This window comes from Hemibagrus wyckioides, linkage group LG14 (assembly GCF_019097595.1).
Source record: "Hemibagrus wyckioides isolate EC202008001 linkage group LG14, SWU_Hwy_1.0, whole genome shotgun sequence".
Taxonomy (NCBI): Eukaryota; Metazoa; Chordata; class Actinopteri; order Siluriformes; family Bagridae; genus Hemibagrus; species Hemibagrus wyckioides.
Window position 1 is genome coordinate 5,170,198 of NC_080723.1, and position 25,649 is coordinate 5,195,846.

The 25,649-nt window shown below is 38.9% G+C and overlaps 1 protein-coding gene across 1 annotated transcript in view; it reads right to left on the reverse strand.

Annotated features, from left to right (window-relative positions):
- pdzrn4 (PDZ domain containing ring finger 4) overlaps positions 1 to 25,649 on the reverse strand; it is a 52,780-nt gene that overhangs the window by 16,669 nt on the left and 10,462 nt on the right. Inside the window, exons 2-3 of the mRNA XM_058407412.1 lie at positions 7,880 to 8,133; positions 2,148 to 2,250 (exon numbers count right to left, since the gene is read on the reverse strand). Coding sequence (XP_058263395.1) covers positions 2,148 to 2,250; positions 7,880 to 8,133 — 357 coding nt within the window. The remainder of the gene's footprint in view (positions 1 to 2,147; positions 2,251 to 7,879; positions 8,134 to 25,649) is intronic.

The window sequence follows — 25,649 nt, forward strand, 5'->3', positions numbered from 1 at the left end:
CTCCAAGTGCCGGGCTACTGACCCGAGAACGGCGCTGCAAATAATTCTATGAAGACCAAAAGGCTCTATGCACTGCTAAAAAATGTTGCATTGGGAATTTCTCCTATTTAGTTTGATGATCACCTAAAGCAGTCAGTCATCATGCTTTTGTCTTTCAATAATCAAAACAAACCTTTAGAAAAATATAATAGATGCAACGGCATTGTGTCTGCTACAATAACACTGGCATGCGATAAAAAACAAACCAGTATCAACCAATTAGTGATATTGTTCTATTCGACAATGATTCGCTATTAATTTGGATTACAGATAGTTCACAAATCTTTTCATTTGAATAAAAGTCAGTGCATTTCAGGTACTGAGACAAAACACAAAGCGTAAACAGCATTGGCGGCCACACTATCAGCTGCAAACACCTGCCGTTCAGCCTTTAAGAGGAAATTCCTCATACAATGTGTTTCCTTCTCCAGGGGTTGCAGTGTAATACATGTATTGTATTATTCCCTCAGTGGTCTCAAATGTGAAAGCATCATCTGATCTTCTTTTACAAAGTCTCTTCGCCGAACGTTCTTACTCCTGTTGCGTCTCGCTCCCTATGATTTCATTTTCTAGATGATTCCAAGGCTCAGGAAAGCAAAGAGACGATGAGAGGAGTGTTGGAGAGATTGGATAAGTTGACTGCTCACCGTCAAAATTGCGCTGGTGGCTGTCAAAATAAGTGTGTATTTGCAGAGTGGTAATGTAAAGAAAAGGTCAAGGATGGGAAGGTAAGAGGAAAAGATACTTATCAGGCCACAGGAGAGCCTGAAAATGGAAAATTCTACACTTTCTTTCAATGGTCAACTTTTAAGTGACCGTGTTAAACCTTTTTTCAATGACAAACCCCTTTGCCTAAACAGAGATTTTCTTGAAATATTCTACTTTGTGTTAAATGGACTGCTCTCTCTCTCTCTCTTCTTCTCCTTCTGCAAAAATATTCCTTCTGACACGGTAAATGGCGAAATGTTTATCTAGCATGAAATAAAAAGGAGAATGCACAATGTAATAGGATTAGTTAATAGAAATGAGCTGTGTACATCAGTGCATAATTTATTTACCCTGCCTTAATGAAAGCAGCAGGAGACACGAGTGGATGCATAAATCTGTGAGGAAAAGCAGGAGCTCACGCTCGGAGGGGAAAAGCATTCAAACAAATTCAAATGAAATAACGACATCAAGGTTCTGATCATATATCACTCAAAACTCGGGAAGCAGACCGTCTCCTCTCAAATAGGCTACGGAAATGAAGAAATCTTGAAGCCAGGGCTTTTTTTTTTTTTGGCAGGCCATGTTTAAAAATCTGTGTCTCATGTACTGTATGTTAGATGAAACATAGTGTTGATATCATCAGTCGTCTCACAATATAGAATCAGCAATGTGAGTGATTCTATAATATATCACAAAATGAAGTAACATTATGATTCTGAATGACATGGACGCTTGCCAGTGCTTGTTATATTGTTTTGGGGCAGATATGGAATCTTCTCAGCTCAGAGAACAAACTCTAGGGCTAAATAAACACCTACACTGCTGAATTAGTTTTTAGAGGGTTCATTTGTATCCAGTTGGACTTTTATATACAAACAACAGGGACTTAATCAACACCATGCCTGCAGCCATCCTGTTGAGCCTTAGCCTCCTTGCCATGTCCATTCAGTCTGGCTGTAGCCGCTTGATAATCGTATCATTAATGTAGAATATTGCAATAAACCAATTAATAAACCATAAAATAAACCAAGAAAATCAACAACAGCGACATGCCTGAACTAAATTATTTGGATATCTGGAACAACAGACCTCTTAATACAGGAATCCTATAACTATTTTAAAAAGGCCAAATTAAAAAAAAATGCAACAGTGGTGTCGGCATCCAAGGGCAACTGCATGAATTAACCCCCACTGTTTATATACCATGCTGTGATCATAGGTCATAGGTCAGGACTGTGACCCATCATCTGTCAAGAAAGACCCACGGGGACAACCCTGGGGAGTCTCTTACGAGTAGATCGGCTCTTATGCCAAGGAAAGGTCTATTATAGACTGTCACGCTGGGTGGATATCAAGTGTGAATAATAAAAGTGACAGGAAGAAACAGGATGATGTCCTACCTCATACTCTAACTCATCAGTCCTCTCAGCCTCAGCTGGCATGTTGGAAAGATACTCACTCCCCTCGTAGTACTCCTGGCCCATTGTGTGCAGGGAGTGACAGCTGGGGGGAAAAAAGGAGAGAGTGTGTGAGGCAGTGAGAAAATGTAACAGTGTGAAGAAACAAATGAATAAGGAAGAAAATAGGAGTTGAGAAAATGACACAGCAGGAGAGAGGAAGGAAGAGGAGTCACAAAGCTCTCAGAGCAACAGGAGGATAGATAGTCAGTGATAGTTGGAGATGAGGAGGAGATGTGCTGAGACAAAGCAGGTAAGATGGAGAGAGGTGAGGATACTGGTATGTTGCAGCTACATTGTGACCGAACCACTTGCTGATTCACTCACTTGCAGACCCACTTACTGATTTGGTCAATTACTCACTCACTGATTCATATACTCATTAAACTCCTCACTGCCTCATTCATTCACTTCCTCATTCATTCACTGACTCACTTATTTATTCACTCACTCACTCACACTCACTCACTCACTCATTTATTCACTCACTCACTGACTTACACTCACTCATTTATTCACTCACTCACTGACTTACACTCACTCATTTATTCACTCACTCACTGACTTACACTCACTCACTCACACTCACTCACTGACTCACACTCACTCATTTATTCACTCACTCACTGACTTACACTCACTCATTTATTCACTCACTCACTGACTTACACTCACTCATTTATTCACTCACTCACTGACTTACACTCACTCATTTATTCACTCACTCACTGACTTACACTCACTCATTTATTCACTCACTCACTGACTTACACTCACTCATTTATTCACTCACTCACTGACTTACACTCACTCACTCACACTCACTCACTGACTCACACTCACTCACTCACTCACTGACTCACACTCACTCACTCACTCACTGACTCACACTCACTCACTCACACTCACTCACTCACTCACTCACACTCACTCACTCACTCACTCATTTATTCACTCACTCACTCACACTCACTCACTGACTCACACTCACTCAATCACTGACTCACACTCACTCACTCACTGACTCACACTCACTCACTCACTCACTCACTGACTCACACTCACTCACTCACTCAATCACTGACTCACACTCACTCACTCACTCAATCACTGACTCACACTCACTCACTCACACTCACTCACTCACTCACACTCACTCACTCACTCACTCACTCATTTATTCACTCACTCACTCACTCACACTCACTCACTGACTCACACTCACTCACTCACTGACTCACACTCACTCACTCACACTCACTCACTCACTCATTTATTCACTCACTCACTGACTCACACTCACTCACTCACTCACTCACTGACTCACACTCACTCACACTCACTCACTCACTCACTCACTCACTCATTTATTCACTCACTCACTGACTCACACTCACTCACTCACTCACTCACTCACTCACACTCACTCACTCACACTCACTCACTCACTCATTTATTCACTCACTCACTGACTCACACTCACTCACTCACTCACACTCACTCACTCACTCAATCACTCATTTATTCACTCACTCACTCACTCATTTATTCACTCACTCACTGACTTACACTCACTCACTCACTCACTCACTGACTCACACTCACTCACTCACACTCACTCACTCACACTCACTCACTCACTCATTTATTCACTCACTCACTGACTTACACTCACTCACTCACTGACTCACACTCACTCACTCACACTCACTCACTCACTCACTCATTTATTCACTCACTCACTGACTTACACTCACTCACTCACTCATTTATTCACTCACTCACTGACTTACACTCACTCACTCACTCACACTCACTCACTCACTCACTGACTCACACTCACTCACTCACTCATTTATTCACTCACTCACTGACTTACACTCACTGACTTACACTCACTCACTCACACTCACTCACTCACTCACTCACTGACTCACACTCACTCACTCACTCACTAATTTATTCACTCACTCACTGACTTACACTCACTCACTCACACTCACTCACTCACTCACTGACTCACACTCACTCACTCACTCACTAATTTATTCACTCACTCACTGACTCACACTCACTCACTCACTCACTCACTCACACTCACTCACTCACTCACTGACTCACACTCACTCACTCACTCACACTCACTCACTCACTCACTCACTCATTTATTCACTCACTCACTGACTCACACTCACTCACTCACTCACTCACTCACACTCACTCACTCACTCACTCACTCATTTATTCACTCACTCACTGACTCACACTCACTCACTCACTCACTCACACTCACTCACTCACTCACTCACTGACTCACACTCACTCACTCACACTCACTCACTCACTCACTGACTCACACTCACTCACTCACACTCACTCACTCACTCAATCACTCATTTATTCACTCACTCACTGACTCACACTCACTCACTCACTCACTGACTCACACTCACTCACTCATTTATTCACTCACTCACTGACTCACACTCACTCACTCACTCACTGACTCACACTCACTCACTCACTGACTCACACTCACTCACTCACTCACTGACTCACACTCACTCACTCACTCACTGACTCACACTCACTCACTCAATCACTCACTCACTCACTCACTCACTCACTCACTCACTCACTGACTCACACTCACTCACTCAATCACTCATTTATTCACTCACTCACTGACTCACACTCACTCACTCACTCACTCACTGACTCACACTCACTCACTCAATCACTCATTTATTCACTCACTCACTGACTTACACTCACTCATTTATTCACTCACTCACTGACTCACACTCACTCACTCACTCACTCACGCACTCATTCACTCACTGACTCACACTCACTCACTAAGTCACTCACTCACTCACTCGTTCAATGATTCACTCACTGACACACTCACTCACTCACTCGTTCAATGATTCACTCACTGACTCACACTCACTCACTCACTGACTCACACTCACTCACTCACTAACTCACTCACTCACTCACACTCTCACTCACTCACTCACTCGTTCAATGATTCACTCACTGACTCACACTCACTCACTCACTGACTCACACTCACTCACTCACTCACTCACTAACTCACTCACTCACACTCTCACTCACTCACTCGTTCAATGATTCACTCACTGACTCACACTCACTCACTCACTCACTCAATCACTCACTCACTCCTTCAATGATTCACTCACTGACTCACACTCACTCACTCATTCACTCATTTATTCACTCACTCACTCACTCACTCACTCACTCACTCACTGACTCACTCACTCACTCACTGACATACTCACTCACTCATTTATTCACTCATTGACTCACACTCACTCACTCACTCACTCACTCAATCAATGATTCACTCACTGATTCACTCACTGATTAACTCATTTTCATTCTCAGTGATTTAGACACTCACTCATTCACTCACTCATTTATTCACTGACTCACTCACTCACTGACTCACTCACTCACTCACTCATTTATTCACTCATTGACTCACACTCACTCACTCACTCACTCACTCAATCAATGATTCACTCACTGATTCACTCACTGATTAACTCATTTTCATTCTCAGTGATTTAGACACTCACTCATTCACTCACTCATTTATTCACTGACTCACTCACTCACTCACTCACTGACTCACTCACTCACTCATTTATTCACTCACTCACTGACTCACACTCACTCACTCACTCACTCAATCAATGATTCACTCACTGATTCACTCACTGATTAACTCATTTTCATTCTCAGTGATTTAGACACTCACTCATTCACTCACTCATTTATTCACTGACTCACTCCCTCACTCACTCACTTGTCCAATGATTCACTCACTGATTAACTCATTTTTATTGTCAGTGATTTACTCATTTGCTCACTCACACACACACACACACACTCATTCACTTATTCAATCCTTGATTTACTACCACACTTAATCTTTGACTCACTCACTCACTCACTCACTCAATCATTCAATCACTCACTAACCCTAACCCTAATTGACTAACTCATTGTCTCATTACCTCCATCCCTAACCCACTAACTCACTCTCTCATTCTGAGTCCTTCTCTTCTCCCTGACAGAAATTACAAGTGAATAAATGATCATCATATGTTATCAGTGATGATGTCATGCACAGTGAGTTGAGGAGATATGAGATATTCTCCCTAATTAATCATTATAGACCCTTCAGTTCATAATGATTCCTTCACTTTCTGGCCTTGGTGTCCTTGGAGAGACTATACTGACCAGCTCACTTCAATATTACACAAGATTTATTCCAGACCTCTAGAGCATAATGTACCTTTTTCTTTAATATTCTCTTATATACATATATATATATATATATATATATATAGAGGACTATGTGAAGCCTAATATACAAAACTCTTTTGCTGTGGCTCAGAATTTTAGATGCTATAAAAATATAGCAAACCTATACGAGCTCCATGTGATATAGTGTAAATGTCACAATGGTTTATTTTTTTGTATCTGCCAAAAGCCATGCTGCAATATGTGAATACAGCACAATTACACATTTTATGATCGCTTGTGTGATACATTGGGGAGTAAATGCAGTTGTTGGATATATAAAATCACTACTCTGTCTGAGGCATTTGATGGCAGATGAGGAGCCAGCAGGAGTGTTAGTTTTATGGGAAAGCTTGATTACACTGGGACTCTGCTGTAGGCTATAGGAATAGACTTGAACTTAATTTTGGCAACTATGGTTTCCCATTTTATAGGCCCATTTGATTTTAATTACTACGTACACCTTTTTTTGCTCCTCGATAGGAATATATTAATAACTTCTGGTATTGTTCGAAAATATAAACTAATTATAAAAAAATATATATCAAGATATAGGCTTTCCATCTCATGACAGTAATTTTTTAAAATCTTTATTGTAAAAGGCTCTTTGTTGTGGATATACAGGGGCTAGATATGTGTGAAATGAAGTCCTCAGAATTCGTTTGAGTGTCATATGAGTATTAATGAAGGCTGTCATCAGATTCCGCTGCCATTGTCTAATGAGACAAAAAAATAATTTGAGAAGTCCAAATCAAAGTACCCAACACAAATGGGATTTCAAAATGAAACATGATGCTTATGTGAGTGACAAATTTTTAGACAATTAATTATTCAAGGACCATTGTGTGGTAATAATTACCTCTTTTACACACAGATTTGTGTGTGTGTGAGAGAGAGAGAGAGAGAGAGAGCTGGTCTCAGATAACTTCACAGCACTGTGGAAACAAACGCCTCCACATCCACGGTTCACCATGACTGTGTCTCAGGAGAGGAAACCTAGATATTCTTTATGCTAAACTACATCTTGTTCACACTTCACAATTCCTCGGAGAGGAACCTGAGAACAAGCCCAAGTAAATTAAGAAAGAAAAAGAAACAAGTGCACTAGCTGCCGTTGCAGTTTTCTAGAAAACCCCCATAATGCTCTTAAAATTCATTAGGATTTCGGGGTCTTTAATTTAGGAGAATGTAGACTGAAGAGACTTCGTAACAAATTTCAAGGGTAAATTAAGAACCTTGTCCAGGCTTGATAAACAGCTTGTAAATCCCTGGTAGGCTCTTAGGGTGTTTCATTAATGAGTACTCCATTTTAGCCTGAAGTCAGCAGTTCTTACCTGTCTGAGAGCAGGAACGGACAAATGTCTGGCACAGGTGGGCTGCTTGGCCGGAGTTTGGCAAGAGCCATGATGTGCTCGAAGGTAATGTCTGTCTGTGTGCATACATCCACCAGCTGGACATCCTGAGATGACCCTTGACCCAGAGGCAGCGGTTGGCGTCGGAGCACCTGGACCACGATGGGGTCTTTGGCAGTGCGGAAGGCTTGCACTGCTTCCTCATGGCTGGCTCTTGATAAGTCCTTCCCATTCACCTGGAGGATGAATGACATCACATCATACACGATACATCAGTTCATTAATGTGTAAAGGCATTTTGTGATTCAGATTACATGCTAAATAACAATAATACACATTTTAGAGGTTGCTGTCCATTAAGAGTCTAACAACTATAGTGAATGATCAGATTCATGAAATCTTTCCAGTCTTTTCTGCTTTCAATCAGATAAAATGATTAGGAGCTAGTCAGAGCTTGATTCTTTACAGTAGCTGTTGGTGTGTACTTGCACAGAAAAGTCCCTTTCCTTACCCACGGTCACAAAAAGGCCCATATACAATAGAACAGACTCTACAAATGTATCAAACATTGTTCTTTGCAATTTGTAGACACACCCATTTTGTCAAGAACATATTCCACCTGACATTACACAGCATTTTTGCTTTAGCATGACCTGTCTATCCAAATTTAGCCTTTAATCCCTAACTAACTTAATAAATAGACTTAATAAAGGTATCATTTTTAATACCTTGTAGATGGTATGGTTCCTAAATGGACAAAGAGAGATGGCTATTCACGCCTGACGTGAATGGAGCGTGATGGCAGATGAAGGCTTGTGGTTATGTATTTGAATAGCAGGCGGCTTTATGTTCTGTCCCCCCGGGGGCCAGTCTGGCTTTGGCTAAAATGGAGGGGGTTTAGTGAATTCTGCTTTCACTCCAGAATATTATTATAAGTAATGAAAAACATCAATCTTTCTATGAGTCATTCACAGTTACAAAACGGGCATGACCTAATGAAAGAAAGAACCTTTAGCAATGTGATCAAATGCATCAAATTTGACAACATGTTCAAACTCGAGAGAGTGCACCAAATATCCGAGCGAAACTTAAACCGATTAATAGCGCTCGGTGTATAAAGCATCAAACTAACAAAGGGGCTTTTTACATCTAGTAAAAGGGATTACTTATTGCCTGCAGTCTCAACACTTTCACCATGAGTATTTTTTTTTTAATGTTGTGCATAACTCAAGTTTGATACTGATTAGCTACTGAAACATCCATCCCCGCAGCTAAATGAATAATAAAGCAATTACATGCTTCCCAGGATGCAATAAATGACAAATTAATCAAAAAACAAATGCAGTATGTGTTTCCAAGAAGGAGGAGAGCACAAACAGGATCCCTACATCATTTAAACATTTGCAGCATGATTTCCTTCAGTGGTCAGTCTCAGTGAGAAGCTGTGCGACTGCTGCCTCTATTTACTCACTTAGCTGAATATCTTTGCTCTGCACATGGCATATATATGGAGAAAGGCTGTGGTTCATTTAGCTCAGTAATTGGGAGCCGGAAAGAGAACAATACAGATGAAATACTCCTGTGAATAGGCTTTGAAACACAAGATAAGGATCTGCACCTCAAATATGGTCAAGCCAGCACACCCCCCCCCCTCTTTTCTTTACACTGCATTTCCCCTAGCATTTTTTCCCATTAGGATTTTCACAAAGAAGAGACAATTTAAGAGAGACATACAAACAGACAGAAAGAGAGAGAGAGAGAGAGAGAGAGAGAGAGAGAGAGTAGAAAGAAACTTGTGCATATATATAAAATCAGTGCAAATATCTGTAGAACTACTGCATCTGCTGTTTTTTTCTTTTTAAGCACATTCATAGCAGTCTGTTATGGATACAATGTTCAAATTATAGCTATATTGCACTATACAATATTTCTATATATAATGATACACACTTCATAATTCCCTTGGTCCTCTGTTAGGTGCAATCTCCCCAGCCACAACAGCCGACTGTGAGACGACTCGACATGCCCCGAGACCCCACAAGAGTAATTTCTCACATCTCCGCCAGCCAGGAACATTCCCCGTAACACTCTCTCTAAAGATGCTTCTCCTCTCAGTCGAGTGACCTTTGTGTAAAGCAATGTTGCATTAATCAGCTAGGCGATAAAGTAGGTCAAAACTCCAGAGGGACCTTCACGACAAAGATGAGGAAAGACGGAAAAACGGAATCAACACAATCAGAGAGACACAGAGGCAGTCATCTCACTCAATACTGGCTCAATAATTTCCTCTCCCATTTCCACACTGTTTTGCTATTTGACCCTGCGTCTAGATTTTTGTGTGTGTGTGTGTGTTTATTTTTTGCTAGTCAGCATTCAAAACCTATTGTTGTGGTTTCGTCTGAAGCGCCTCTGTTACGACTCCTGAAGCGGCGAGATTCCAGACAAAGAAGCCACACTAGATAAATGAACATGTCTATGGCTTATGGCAGGCTGGGAGGAAAATGAACAAATTATAAGTAGCAGTGCCTTTTCCCAGCTCCTAGCCTGATAGCAGATGTGGCCTTGCTAAAGGAAAAGAAGCCATTTAAAACGGGAAAACAAAACAAGACTCTTGCTTATTGTTTATACCTGCTCCAGATGGACTGATTTATCCCCAATTGGGGGATGGAATATGAATAATTCTAGGCATCATGGGTATGTACCAGGCCATGCTGTTAGCATTCTGCTACCTTTCAGTGAATTAGCACTAACAATGCCGTTGTAATGCCACACAGATGTTCAAGGTAGCTCACAAGGTCAATGCATGCAGAGAGTACAATGCAAATACAGGTTGAATATATCATCTAAAGCAGTTTAACTTTATTTTAAATATCTGTTCCATATAAACTATACATATAGCTACAGTAGAGTAGAGTAGAGTAGATTAGAGTGGAGAGAACTTTATTAATACCCAAGGGGAAATTTGGTGTCACGACAGCCACAACACAATAGCAACAATGAGGACTAGAACTTAACACAACAGCAGCTCAAGACTTAAAGTGAACAATAAACTCAAAAAAATTATATATAAATACACATCACTCTCAAGTTATTTATAGACTGAAACCAAGGTCTCTGTACTGCTAAACTGTATAAATAATATAACAGTTTGCAGTATAAAAATGTACATGTATGTGTGATGTGTGTTGTGTAGTGTGTGTACAAAATGAATGTGGTTATAATTGAGTCATAAATATAGTGAGAAGATTTTTTTTGAGCAATATACAATGTCGTTGTTGGGTTTGCAAAATCCATCGTCAAGTTTCCCATCCTCAGTGTTGACTCACTATAGTCATAGAATCAGATAGCAACTTCCTGTACCTTTCTTTGTTAAAGTGAAGATCTGCTGTTTGACCAGTATGGCATGGAGGTCTTGGTTTGACCATCCAGTTTTCCACCACAACCTCCAGGGTGTCCAGTTTGCAGCCTAGAACGGCGCTAGCTTTCCTGCATGTCCAGCTCCAATTTTGCTCGCTCAGCTGATTACAGAAAATAATATTGTTCTTGCAAACACAGACTGGACGATCTCCAGTCTGGTGTTAAGGTGACACCAAGGTATTTATAATTTATGTATGCCTATGTCAATGTAAAATGTGATCAAGGGTGTCATGTCAATGCCGGAATTACTGAACTTCAATTCACGCAGTACCATAAAGACACAGCCACCATGAACTACACCTCTGAACATACACAAGCCATGTCACCTGATTACTGACTGTGTGCCTTGCACCTGAAATCAATCACACCTGCTCTTATGATGCAAAGTACTGTCCAGCAGCTGTCTTGGCTGTTCGACACAAGAGTGACTGGCCAATCAAATAATCACTCTTTACACTTGTGACGATCAGAAAAGCATGTTATAAAGCATGACAAGTCAACCTTTAAGGCAAATGGGCCACAACAGCAGAAGGTCACTGTCAGGGGTCCTGGCAAGTGATTTATTTATGTATCACTGTGTTATTCTCACATGGGCAGTGCTGCGCCCTTTCCTAATGTGTTTTCCTGATTTCTTACCTCTCCCTGGTTTTCCCTGGATGTGCTGCTCTGTATATGTTTGTCCTCCTGTCTTGACAAACCTCCGGTCAGGTCTGATCTGTCGATGTAACGCTGTGTCTGTGCTGTAAGGCCGGACGCCGTGTTATCCAGGATTTTTATGGCATAGTCATAGTTTTGTGTAGGTTATCTAAGTTTCCATGTCATAGTTATGGTTTGTTTCTGTTACGTTTAATGTAAGTTGTGTTAGTCTTTGTTTTGTTAAATAAAAGCAGGTACTGAATCCCTGCTTTTGGGTCTGATCTGCTACTGCAGACGATCGAGCTTACAGCAGAGATACGGGTTCGATCCACGGCAAAGGCAGCGATCATTACAGAATGATTGACCCTGAACAAGACAACAAGACAGACATATATAGAGCAGCACATCAAGGGAAAACTAGGGAGAGGTAAGAAATCAGGAAAACACATTAGGAAAGGGCGTGGCACCGCCCACGTGAGAATAACATGGTGATACATAAATGAACCACTTGCCAGGACCCCCTGGTGGCCTGGCAAGGAACTGTCCCAGTAACTCCTGACAGTCACGGTGCAATCCACTCCTATTAGCCAAGAATAGAAGTGTGAATCCAAAACTGGACAGGTAACTACACACATATTAGACATCTATTTGGAGCTTCTTCTTCTTGTGTTTATAAATTTATTATATTATCGTTGTGTAGAAGAGCAATGATGTATAATCCCTCTATCAGGTGTCACCCAGTAGATCATGGATTCCCTTTTAAGCCTGGTTCTCTTGTTTCCTGATATCATTTCAAGTTTTTCTTTGACACAGTCTTCTCTGCCTTGTTCATTATGGAACTAAATCTACATCCAGACTTCTGTGCTGCTTTGTGACAGTGAATGGCAGCTTAATCGGATTAGACATGCACAAGAAAACAATAGACTCAAGAGTGAAAGCATGATAGGCAGCCTGGATGTAGGGTCAATTTGTGAACAATCAACTAGAATTATGGTCCCATTGTAACCCCTTCAATTTTTATAAAGATCTGCAATTGTAACTTTCCTAAGCCAGGGATTTAGCAGGTTCATTTGATTCCTAATTATACCTAATTATTCCTAGTTATTCCGATATCTGAATTCTGCAGGAAGCCTTTTGACCCTATTTTGACCTTTTGTAAACATATATCCATTTAGGTATACAGGGCATCTGCCATGTTTCTGTAAGGATCAAAACACACCATCTGACCAACTCTTCCAGGAATAATTTTGATCAAATTCAACCACATTTTCTTCCTCCAGCAAAGATGTTTTTTCATCAGAATTTCCAGCAGGAGGCTGATTATATGGCTCTTCCACAGATGCTTATTGGTTCTCAATGCTGCCCTTGAGAAACTTCTTAGCATAATCCTTAAACTTGACATAATTAGCATCACGCAAATGTTATAATCTCTGAAGTTAAATGAAAATGACTTTAGCTATATTTTTTTGCACTTTATTTGTGCTTTTGTGCAGTGGACAATGTAATGGAAAAGCTTTGCGCTGAACTCTGTTGCACGTGGTAATGTCTGCATACACACAAACAACAGCTGTGGATGGGAGAGAACTGTTTTCATGTCTAATCACACAGCACCTCCATTTCACATTCAGAAAGTCACTCAGAACAGGCTAGTGTCAATACAGGAGTGAGCACAGGTATCTTCACATCAAAAAATGATACACAATCATAAATATCTCACCAAATCTCTTTACCCTTTCTAAAGCGTCTCTGTACCTTCCCTGCATCACCACTCTATTTCTGTACAAAAGGCATACTGAATAGAAAAGATTTTACAATGAATTTCTCTAGTGCTTTTGTAGTAACACATTCGTGCCCCGTGGATGTGGGATGCAGTCTCAGAAGATTTTTCAATATTATCCTAGTAGGAATTTTTTTTTTTTTTACCTGAAGCTCTGGGTTGAAATGTATGTTTTGATAAAAGCTTGCTTTTTGTTTTAATTCGATGCCATCTGTCAGCCTAAGCAGCTCATAATGTAGAAAAATAGCCCCAAATTTTCATCTTGAACAATTTCAATAATACGGATATGAGTTCTTTCAAAAATAATGTGCTCATTACTGACATCCTATATATTTTCATTGCAATTTATACTTTCTGCCAATGTCCATTTACTGCATGACTGTTTATTGTAATTACCAAAATCACACTATCTAGTCTTTCTCCTTCATGTGGCTTCAATCTACTTTCACTTCTGGCTCACTAATTTGGGATCTAAATTCACATCTGCAAAGTAATATTGTGGTAATGTCTATACAAATAAAACTGAATATTAAAGAAATTAAACTGAATTAGATCAGCGAGTACTAGAAGTTAAGAACCAGGAAAAGTGTACAGTGTAAGTCAGCAGCGCTTCAGATCAATTACCTCTGTTTACTAGACGTCTCTGAATATGACACCTCAACCAAAGCCACAGGGGAGAGGCTGCGTAATATGACCATGCTGTGTCTTCAGATCGAAGTGAACTCACTCTGGGTCAGTCGTCTTACAGCATCACAGAAACCACAGTGATACAGCCAGGAGCTTGAAGCACACAGATTTACATAGATGTGAAGTGTTCTGATGATGTAGGTGAATTTAAACACAGTGTATATAAGAGTTCAATATGGTTACATCCTCTATAATAGATTTCTGATGAATCACCTATTATCTTCGTTTTCACTATGAACAAAGGAACAATAGACGTTGGATGTGAGGAGGAGGAGGAGGGGCGTGGCTTGGAGTCAGGACTCCACTCTGGGCTCGAAGCTCAAGTTGCCTGCACTCGTGTCCCATTTGCTTCTGACTGACTGAATACCTCTCAAGTGACCAACAATGCTCCACTGACTCACCCCTTTGTGCCCCTGCAATCAATTTACATTTTCATTAACAAAATCCAGTGTTGATATGAAAGGCACAGCGATGCTTAAACCAAGGTCTGGTATTGAGGAAAAAAAAAAGGTAATTCCCCAGTGCTAAGGAGAGCCATAGTTCCAACTAGCCGCTACTGGGCCTCTATTCAAGCGGGCTAAATGTCTCATTTCAATAATAAGTGTCAGACTAAAATACAATGAGGGTGTGGTACAGTAAAGATGTTATGAGTACATAAATCACAAGGAGGGGAGACAGAACGGCCGCTTTAGCGAGTCCCAGCACACGCCGTGCTGCTCCAGTGACATGGAACTGAGAAATAAAAACTGTGAGAAGACCACAAGGGAAATCTGAGTGGCCCCCTGCATCACAACATCAAGCAGCTGAACATCTCGCCTTTCACCCCACAGCAGCATAAAACACCAGTACAGCACAGCCGCTAGCTATTTTATACATTAATAAAGCCTATTCAACTCTACACCCAAACATATTAAAAGAATTTGAGCAATTTTCCAGCTAAGGTGCCTGTCCTTCTGAAGGTATGTTAGACCCTGGTAAGTTACAGATGCAGTGAAACAGTGAATCAGTGGGAAATTTAGTTCTTCATCGGGTGATCAGGTCGAAGGAAACTGATTTTGTAATATGGGAGGAACTTCATCCCACCTGTCAATTTTTCTTTCCTTCTCTTGGCCTGGACTTCTAGAACAGGAGATTCAACACAGCCAACTTGAGCTATCTTCTGCCAAAATATCTGAATTGGACACATATGACAAAAAATGCCACAGCATGGAGCTTTTCCTTGCCACCTTCACCTTCATTTATATGTGAAGCTGCTTTGCAACAATTTCCATCAATATACAAATAAAATTGAATTAAATTGATTTGAAATACCAAGAGCTCCCAGAATTTTGGGTCAAGCCTATTAGGTTCATATTTCTAGTATGCTGTTGAGTAAATAGATCTAACAATCTGAAATGGGAAAAAAACTGTACCTTTTCGTAATTGACTTAAGGAATAAAATATGGTTTTTATATGGTATGTACATTTCATGGTTGTGTGACACAATCTGGGAGCTTTAACAATAGTCCAAACTGCTCCTTCTTAATCCCAATATTTACAGCAATAAAGAATTTTTACTTAGTTGATTAGGATCTTTCTACAGTCCCTCCAGTATTTTGTGATTTTGCGATCGTAGAAATGAACACAAAATCAAGCAAAAAACTTCAAAATATTAGGGGAGCTTGCAATTTTTCAAAAGTACCACAGATTTTTGTGGAGTCATCAAAACATGCACTCGGACAAAGCTCTGTTCGATTCATGTTCATCAAACATGAGCGCAGCCGTCAGAGAAAGTAATTACATGTGACTTCACTGATATTAAGTTTAAAAGAAGAATCCTGTGCTTGCAATTTCACCACTTTATGCACAAAAAGCCGGCATTGCATTGAAAAAAGGTTGCAACAATCCCCCAAAAAAACTCTGCTATATAGAAACACTGATAAAAAAAGAAAGGTTCAGCACAAAACTCTCTTCCAACAGTCAGCTGAACACATCAAGAGAAAAGAAAGACATTAACCAGATTGTAATTGTAATCTTTTTCTTGTGATTTAAGTACAGAACACATCGACTTATAGTTGAAATATTGACCTACAACTTGGCAACATGGTGAAATGTGACATGCTTCATTAGAAGGAGAAATGGCAAATCGACTGTTAAACAATGTCTTCATCCAAACGTGTTGACTGCATCCTGAGACACAGGGCTTTTCCCTCTGTGTGAAATATTATACTTCTCGTTGCTCCTGAGCCAGTTGGTTAGACTGAAGCAACAGACACCGTGATCGAACGGTAATGATGTTTTCAGTATACTGTGTAACACTGAGGTCCATCAAATAGCAGCAGTTCTCGGCTCAGTGACGTGCTGCATGTCTGCGTTTTACACATTTGAGTCTCACCGGCTGACTCTGTGAATAGGAATGAATATGAAGAAACGTTCTTCTTCACCTTGGACCACTTTTGTACCATTATTTCACTTGCAACTAATTTGCATGTAGTTAAAGTTCAAGAGTCACTCTGCCTCTTATAGCCTTTCAAGAATTTCTATTTTTAGTGAAGAGATGTCTGATTTGTGGGTGGTTTTGCATATATTCTGTAGCTAGCTGGTGAGGATATTTTCATTTGGGTGGTTAGTCTGGTGCTAGCGGTAACACCATGGCAGTGCACTAATGACCAGCATCAAGTAATTTTAGGGATTTCGGGGGAAAAAAAACCTCTCAGCTAGTGTGAGTGCAAATTTAAGACCTCTGACTGTGGTGACTAGGCTTCCTATGAACCTCTCTGTTACTAAACAATTCATAAATTTGAATTCTTCATTCATTCTTCTATATCCTGAGCTCCATGCACACTTACATACACATTCACCTAGGAGCAATTTGAGGCAATTCAGGCAATTGAGCTGCAGGTCGACCTGCTTGTATGTTTTGGGAAGGTGAAAATAAACCAGAGAACATACAGGGAAGCCATGTTGGCCACAGGAAGGACAAGCAAATGTTCAGTTCTTCCCTAAGTGAATATAATAAGTTGAAAGCAACACTGTAAGTTGCAAGGTCGCAAAGTGAATACTGGTCCTTAAATTTAATTTTAATTTTTTTTGTATAGTGCTTTTATGGACCCTGTTGCAAAGGAGATTTACAGCAATATTAAAATTCCAAATTTCAATTAACATTTTTTAATTCATAGTCATCGTTAGAGCAGAACTTTATTCAAACTAGGCATTAGTGTATATGCAGTGAATATATCCTCATACCATAATAAACATGCCTGTGTTCTTCCTTCAAATATTTAAAGAACTGGACTCATGTCATAAATTAGGTCTAATTCTAAGACTGTAAACAAAGCCCTCAGGAGGATCTCACATTCAAAAACACAAAGTGCAAAGCTTCTCCTTTTTTTCTGAAGTAGCTCAGTCTCACTACATCTCTACAAATTATTGTTTGGGGAAAACACATTCAAACCGAGGTGCCCTACAGCATATAATGTGCAACCTCTGTTGAGAGATAGAAAAAGAGAGAGAGAGAGAGATTGTTTGTGTGTGTGTGTGAGATGATTTAAAAGCCTCAATGATTCTCTGCACATTCATTTGCACATCCGCGACCACAAAGTGCAGCACACAGGAGGCAATTAGCATCATGTGAGCGATATTTACATAGTGTCAGACACATCCTCGCTCACAACAAAGATGCTTCATGTGACTGGCTGTCACTCGCCCGGCTAGTTCTCTTCTCATTACGGCACGAGCACGGGTCACAAGGTGGCCGTCAGAGCGCAGCGCTGTAATGAGCGCAAGGAGCACCGAGGGTCAGTCACAACCCCTGCTGGAGGGCCTTGATGCTGACTCGCAAATAATTGGGAGTTTGGTAACGTGTACGGAGGTGGACAATGAGAAAATCCTTTTGGGCATAAGCAGGTGGTGGAGGAAGGACGAAAAACAAAAGAGAGACAGAGTTAGTTAAAAAGGTCTGAAAAACAACTGTTTGTTCATCGCATATTGAGTGTCTGAACTGAATGTTTGCATAGAGAGGAGTAATGAGATGCCTCCTTGGTGTCTTCTTTTTTTTTTATATATATATCTGTCCTAAAGAGCATTTAATAATCACATGTGTCAGCATGCAGGTAAAATAATGGTGGAAAAACACAATGAGAGACAGAGCTATAGTTATATAAGTTAAGATTTTATTCCTGGCAAGAAATCATTCCCCCAACAGTACTTTATTTTATCTAATGATCTTGGATGCACAAAGTCAAATCATGGCAAGGCAGTCATTCGAAACCCATCTCAAACCTTTCTCACAGATTATAGAAATCATTCAATCATTCAATTTCACGATTCAACTTCTAGCCTCGACAGCCTTTAGTCTATTGTTTCAAACACTGGCATTGTTAAAATAAATTTAAAAAAAGCTTCAGTAAATCGAATTCAGTCCATCCATCCATCCATCCATTGTCTATACCCACTTTTTTCCTAATTAGGGTCACAGAGATCTGCTGGAGCCTATCCCAGCACACACTGGGCAAACGGCAGGGGTACACCCTGGACAGGTCACCAGTCCATCACAGGGCCACATATTGACAGTCAACCACACACACCCTCAGCAATTTAGAATTACCAATCAACTTAATGTACATGTTTTTGGACTGTGGGAGGAAACCAGAGTTCCCGGAGTAAACCCACACAGGCACGGGGAGAACATGCAAACTGAGGGATTCGAACCCAGGACCTTCTTCTGTGAGGCAACAGTGCTAAACACTAAGCCAGCATGCTGCCCCAAACTCAGATCAATTCAGTTTATTTGTATAGCGCTTTTAACAATGGACATTGTCTCAAAGCAGTTTTACAGAAGTATAGAAACATAGAAAAATGGTAAAGATTAAAGTTAGGTTACTATTTACCTCTAACATTTATCCCTGATCAGAAGCCTGAGGCGACAGTGGCGAGGAAAAACTCCCTGTGATGATATGAGGAAGAAACCTTGAGTGGAACCAGGCTCAGAAGGAAACCTCATCCTCATTTGGGTGACACCGGACAGTAAATAATGTAAATGTAAACAATATCCTTTCTTCAACAAATCTTATGCAAGCGTCAAAACAAGAACCATCCTGCTTAGATCCGTGAATTTTAATTTCATCTAGTTATTTATAAAATCATTTTACAAAAGTAATACCCATTATCCAATATCGCCATACATATTGTTTTATACATTTTTATCTTTAATAAGATGAAGTTTTCATAGCTTATAGTTTCTTTATATTTATATTGCTTTATTTATGTAGACCAAAAGAAATTCCTTATACACGTAAACCCATGGTACTTGGCAATAAAGGTGATTTTGATTCTGAAAATCATCCAGAATCCGTAAGTGAAAAACTGTTTTAACAAATTCAGTGTGTAGTAACACATGTACAGCCGAATACATTTGTGGAGATCAGACACACACGCTGCGTATGTAAACTGCCTCTCTACAGTATATGTTGCTGCAGGATTCACTCTGAAAGCAACGTGAGGTTTGTGCATTCATTGTTCTTCACGCTTTGTCTCTGTCTGTCTCTCTCGCACAATTTTAAACTCCCTCTAAGATCTTAATTTCGGGTTTGGAGACAGCTGGCATGTAGCGGCAGTTAGACAGAAGTCTGACAGGAAAATAGTTTATTCTTCATCTTTGTCTCTCATCACTTGGGTAAATTAGAGGTTAGAGGCTTAGAGGTTAACAAAGCACTGTGCTAGGGAGTCTTGCTGAATCTGCCAATAACACAATGCATATTGTCTACAAATCTTTTTGTCGCAATGTATGGCAAAATATGAGGTCCATGAGGCCAAGCAGAAGTGATTTCTTGTGCTGGAATAAATTATTTATCAGTTACTGCAGCAACTAATATATTTTGATAATAAGATCGCCGAAGAATTTCATTATCATTTATTTGGTCTAGGTGAAGCGCTATGAACCACACACTAGGTCACTTCAATTAAGCTAAAAGCATAACTGACGCAAAATGACTCCACTGCCTTATTATATAAATGGTAAATGTCCTAGACTCTTGTTTATTAACTGCTGGGTTGTCCAACTACATAAAAAATTTATGAACATATTTATTTCTATTTTTCCGTCCATACTGAAAACATGTTCTTGGGCTACTTTGATGAAATAGAGTTCAAAATGAATCCATGGCCTCAAAATATTTAATTGGTCTCTGAGACCAACATTTTCTCACTCGTGCTCTGAAGTTAAACTCATTTTCAAGAAGTTTCTTTTATTTGATTTTGGCATATTTTATCATAATTAATATCCTGAGTTATTATTGGATTTTAATGAGGGTCAGGATTTTTATTATGCAGTGTTGGACGGTAGAATCACCACAATTATCAAAGCTATTTGAGAATCTATTAGCTAGCAAGTACGCTGTCAAATGTGATAGCCCAATTAAGTTATGTGAACTTAGAGTACTTCTTCTCTTTAAATCTAAATGGCATGACAGGTTTTGGAACTTCAATTCAAGTTATTAAGTTTTTAAATATTAAACTTTAAGTAATCCATTGTCTTGACTTGAGTACTATGAGTTGAAAAGCTTCAGTAAAGTTGAGTTTTTAAGGCTGCAGGTGATGGAAATACCTTACACTAGAATGATTTGATAATATTCTAATAATAATTTTGTTGTTGTTGTTATTTTTATTTTATTTTATTTTATTTTATTTTATTTTATTTTATTTTATTTTATTTTATTTTATTTTATTTTATTTATATTCTGTAGTAGTAATAGCCAACTGAAGTGGAATTCTGGCATGTAGTAGTGGTTTTTATATAATTTTATTTAATTTAATTTTACTTTATTTATTCATTTATTATTCTGTATTAGTAATAACTGATTGAATTGGATTAGGATCGGAACATGTAAATGCAAAAATGTGTGCAGAGTGATAAAAATGTATGTATGGAAATACCTTACATTAGAATGATTTGAAAACACTGTTTGACACACTTGATAATATTCTCCTGCCAGGACAGATTTTATTTATTTAACTTTAACTTTAATTTTACATTTAATTTAATTTAACTTTTTTTTATTTATTTATTTATTTATTTATTTATTTATTTATTTATTTATTTATTCATTCATTCATTCATTCATTCATTCATTCATTCATTCATTTATATTCTATAGTAGTTATAGCTGACTGAATTGGATTTCTGGCATGTAGTATATTCATTAATTCATCAAATGAATTCTTGTTAGTTGCATCCCTAGATTGCATATCTCATAAATTCATAAATAAACTATAACATGTAAATGCAAAAATGTGTGCAGAGTGATAAAAATGTATGTATGGAAATACGCTACACTACAATAATTTGAAAACAGTGTTGGACACACTTGATAATATTCTCCTGTCAGGACAGATTTTTTATTTTATTTTTTACGTTTAATTTAATTTAATTTAATTTAATTTAATTTAATTTAATTTAATTTAATTTAATTTAATTATTTATTTATTTATTTATTTATTTATTTATTTATTTATTTATATATATTCTGTAGTAGATATAGCTGATTGAATTAGATTTCTGGCATGTACTAGTATTTTATTTATTTATTTATTTATTTATTTATTTATTTATTTATTATTCTGTAGTAGTAGTAGTAGTAGTAGTAGTAGTAATAGTTGAATGAATTGGATTCCTGGCATGTAGTATATTTTATACAAAACACAATTTATTAATTCAGTTAGTTGCATCCCTAGATTGCATATCTCCATAAATTCATAAATACACTATAACATTTCAGGCTAGTTTTACTCCAAGTTATACTCTGGTGTTCATCAATTAAACAGTCATTTTTACTCTGTATGTGTAAACCCGTTTGTAGTGTAGTGCTTCATTTAAGTGTCCTGAATGTCAAATAAGCTGTGTACTCAGATCGTGAGGAGAATAAAGAACCTTTCTTCCAACAAAGGCACTTCATTTTGAACAACAAATTAGCTCAGTTTTGGGGGGTGGAATATAGGCTGGTCTTTGAAGACATCTCATGTTCAAAGAATTCAATTCTGAGTCCTTAAAGCTGCAGTGCATGAGATGAAAAAACATAATTGGAGTCAGAAGAGAAGACAAGAGAGGAGGGCTGCTGTGAGTTGCATTGGCAACCCTGTAACTTTTTTTAGTCAGAGCTGTTTGATTTGGCGAGATATTCTGGACACATGGCTCATCATTGATATGTCATACAGCATGAAGATCCAACTTTCCAAAAAAGCTTCACATGGACTTGATACAACAAACCAACCAGTTAATGTTGGCTGGTAAGCTAAAAGACGAGCATAGACCACACAAAAAGAATTGGCACAGACAGCAGTGTCATTACTATTAGGCATGCGGTATGCAGTTTGAGACACAGCCTTGATATGTATTGATTTGTCACATGCAGTCGTCAGATCATTTCACACAGGGGTAAGACTTAGCACCATGCACGCTTCAAAACGCTCTGTCTTTAGCTTACAGTAGTATTGTTTTTAACCAGATTTGGGGATTTAACTACCAGTCCGCCATCTTAAGCAGTTATTTCTGCTTGTGTTATGCAAGATTGCTTCACGACACCTTCATGTACATTATTACACTTTGAGCTCTGTCTACACATTTCTCTCATATCCACCTCCTACATCTCTCTACACATTCCTCTCACATCCCCTGAGAAACATGCCACAGTGACACAGCAAATGAACCCTACCTCATCGTATCATTGGCCGAGGCTTGATCTAATGTGACTTTGCTGAAATATAAAGGTCATTGAATTACATTCTCAGAGGAGGAATGCTTGTGTGTCTTGGCTGACGGTTTGGATAAGTTACTTGGCTTTATTTTTTCTTCACTTTGAAGGTTTCCAAGGTGTAAACAATAAAATGGATAGTGGTTTAGGTTTTGATTTAGAACAGACACAAAACAACTGGAGAAAAAAACAACAACAACTGATAGCCTGGTCATACACATTTAAAACAATAAATAAATAAAAAATAAAAATAAAAATAAAAATAAAAATAAAAATAAATAAATAAATAAATAAGCAGCAACAATAATAATTATTTATGAAATTTTATTGTTTTATTATTATTATTATTATTATTATTATTATTATTATTAGGAGCAGTAGTAGTAAACACTCATAAAAACCTCATATCCACACAATGTGCACTGTACAGAGAAACACAAAATTTAGATTTCAACAATATCAGTGAGTCCTTCAGGAACAAGGAAGGTTAAAGGGTAAAGGGTCAATCTTTCATTTTCCACGCCCTGGTTGTTTTTTTAATTTATCAATCAATAAATCAATCAATGAATCCATCGATGAATCAGTCAGACGGTCTGTCTGTCTGTCTGTTGATTGATCATTTTTTAATCTTGAATTGCTCCACCCATTTTGGTGCCTATTTGTTTTTGGACCTCTGACATCGTGCCAGTTTAAGATGGTATCAGGGATACCATGAGAAAGTACAAAGATAAGCCAGAAAGAGGACTAGACTGCTGCTATATCTTATCTGATGTATTTCACTTGATCAGTGGACAGTAGTTCAGAAGATAATGCTCTCTGCTTGTGACTGAAAAATTTAATTCAGTTCAGAGGATTGTATCACCGCTGGGTTTTTGTGCATAACCATTACGACTCCTCAGACACAGGACTAGATTGGGTTCTGCCCAAGATATAACTCACAATAATCACTGATTTGTGACGTCAAATTAATAAATGTAAATATACACATCAAACGACAGACTCTACACACGTCCAGGGACAAAAACCCAGCATTTCTCCTACTCCATTTTGTGTAGCTCAAACCTTAACAAGGCAACTTAAGCATGAGGAGTATCCTAGTCATCAAGAGAAAAGATGACCCTCAAGACATATCTGCATTTTTGCATAATGCTGCTCAGTGCCTCGAAGATGTGTCACTTGCACACATTTCACAGCTTCTTTACGCTACAAATCCCTGCTAGATAATTAAATCAATTACTCAAGTCATCAGAAAAAAATGGAAGCTGCTGTGTGTGCTACCCAGTTTACCATTCCAAGCTTAATGAAATTCGTCTCTGATGTATTCTCCTCTCATCACAGCCTGTGTTCAGGTTTATTAAGGAAATGAACAATCATTTCCTGGAAACAAAGTACCTGCATACATATTCCTGCAGGAAGCACACTGGCTATGATTTAAATCATAAACGATAGTCATTACACCTTCCAGGTTTTTTGGCATGTGTACAGTTGGTGTCTGGTGTTTATAGTTATAAACATGTCATTATAACCAGATTAAATCATAACCTCAGTGAAACCTGCCATGGCTATATTTGGCAGCATGAATGAATATATTGACTGAATGAATAGAGCGACCAAGCTGGTTGGTCAATATACATATGTGTGTGTGTGTGTGTGTACTTATGAGGGATCCCAGTCCATTCTGCTGGCAGTTTGAACACTAATAGCTCTAATAAAGGATTGTTTCTCAGAGGGTTCTCTGCTTTATTCACATTTTTTGAGACAGCAGGTTGCAATAAGCCAAAACTCCCCCGTTAATTTCCTCTTCACATTCACATGCCCGATTGACTAATGAATGCATCTCGCACTAACGCGTACCCGTGCACAGCTCGTGCTGAATTGTTATGATCAAATTTATCTTTAAGCAGCAATTTAACACTCAGCAAATCTAGCACAGCAGCAGGATTGCGAACGGTTCCTGGTGAGACACTAAATGAGAGGTCGAGCATGGGGTCAGGCGCGTATATACCAAACTCATTAAACAACCGGGTGAAGCAGTGAACACTGTTAAATAAGACGTAGGGAATGAGTGGAAATGCTAAGAAGTGGTAGAAGGCTGAATTTTGAACAAGTAAGCCTATTTACGTCCAAACCATCTGGTCTACTAAGCTTGTATCCAGGTCTCAGTAGATGCGTTAATAGCTACTCGTCCGTTGTGGCTCACACTGCAGTACACTGATCATTTCTGCACGCATGCCAGATTGCCGTCCATATTTTCATAATAAATACTTTTTTTTACTTAGGATTTGCATATTACCTACTGAGCGATTAAGTATGAAGCAGGTCTTCTTTTTCATTTCCCTCTGTGGGCAAGCAGACAGTGTTAGAGGCTGCGCTGCGGACATCCGTCTGCTGACCTTGCCCCGGCTCTCGGCACCAATAGCAGGTGCTTAATTGGTGGACGGCTCTGCCAAGCGTATGGGGAAAGCCCTGTCATTAATGCTGAGCACTCAGCATTCAAGTAAGTCAAACT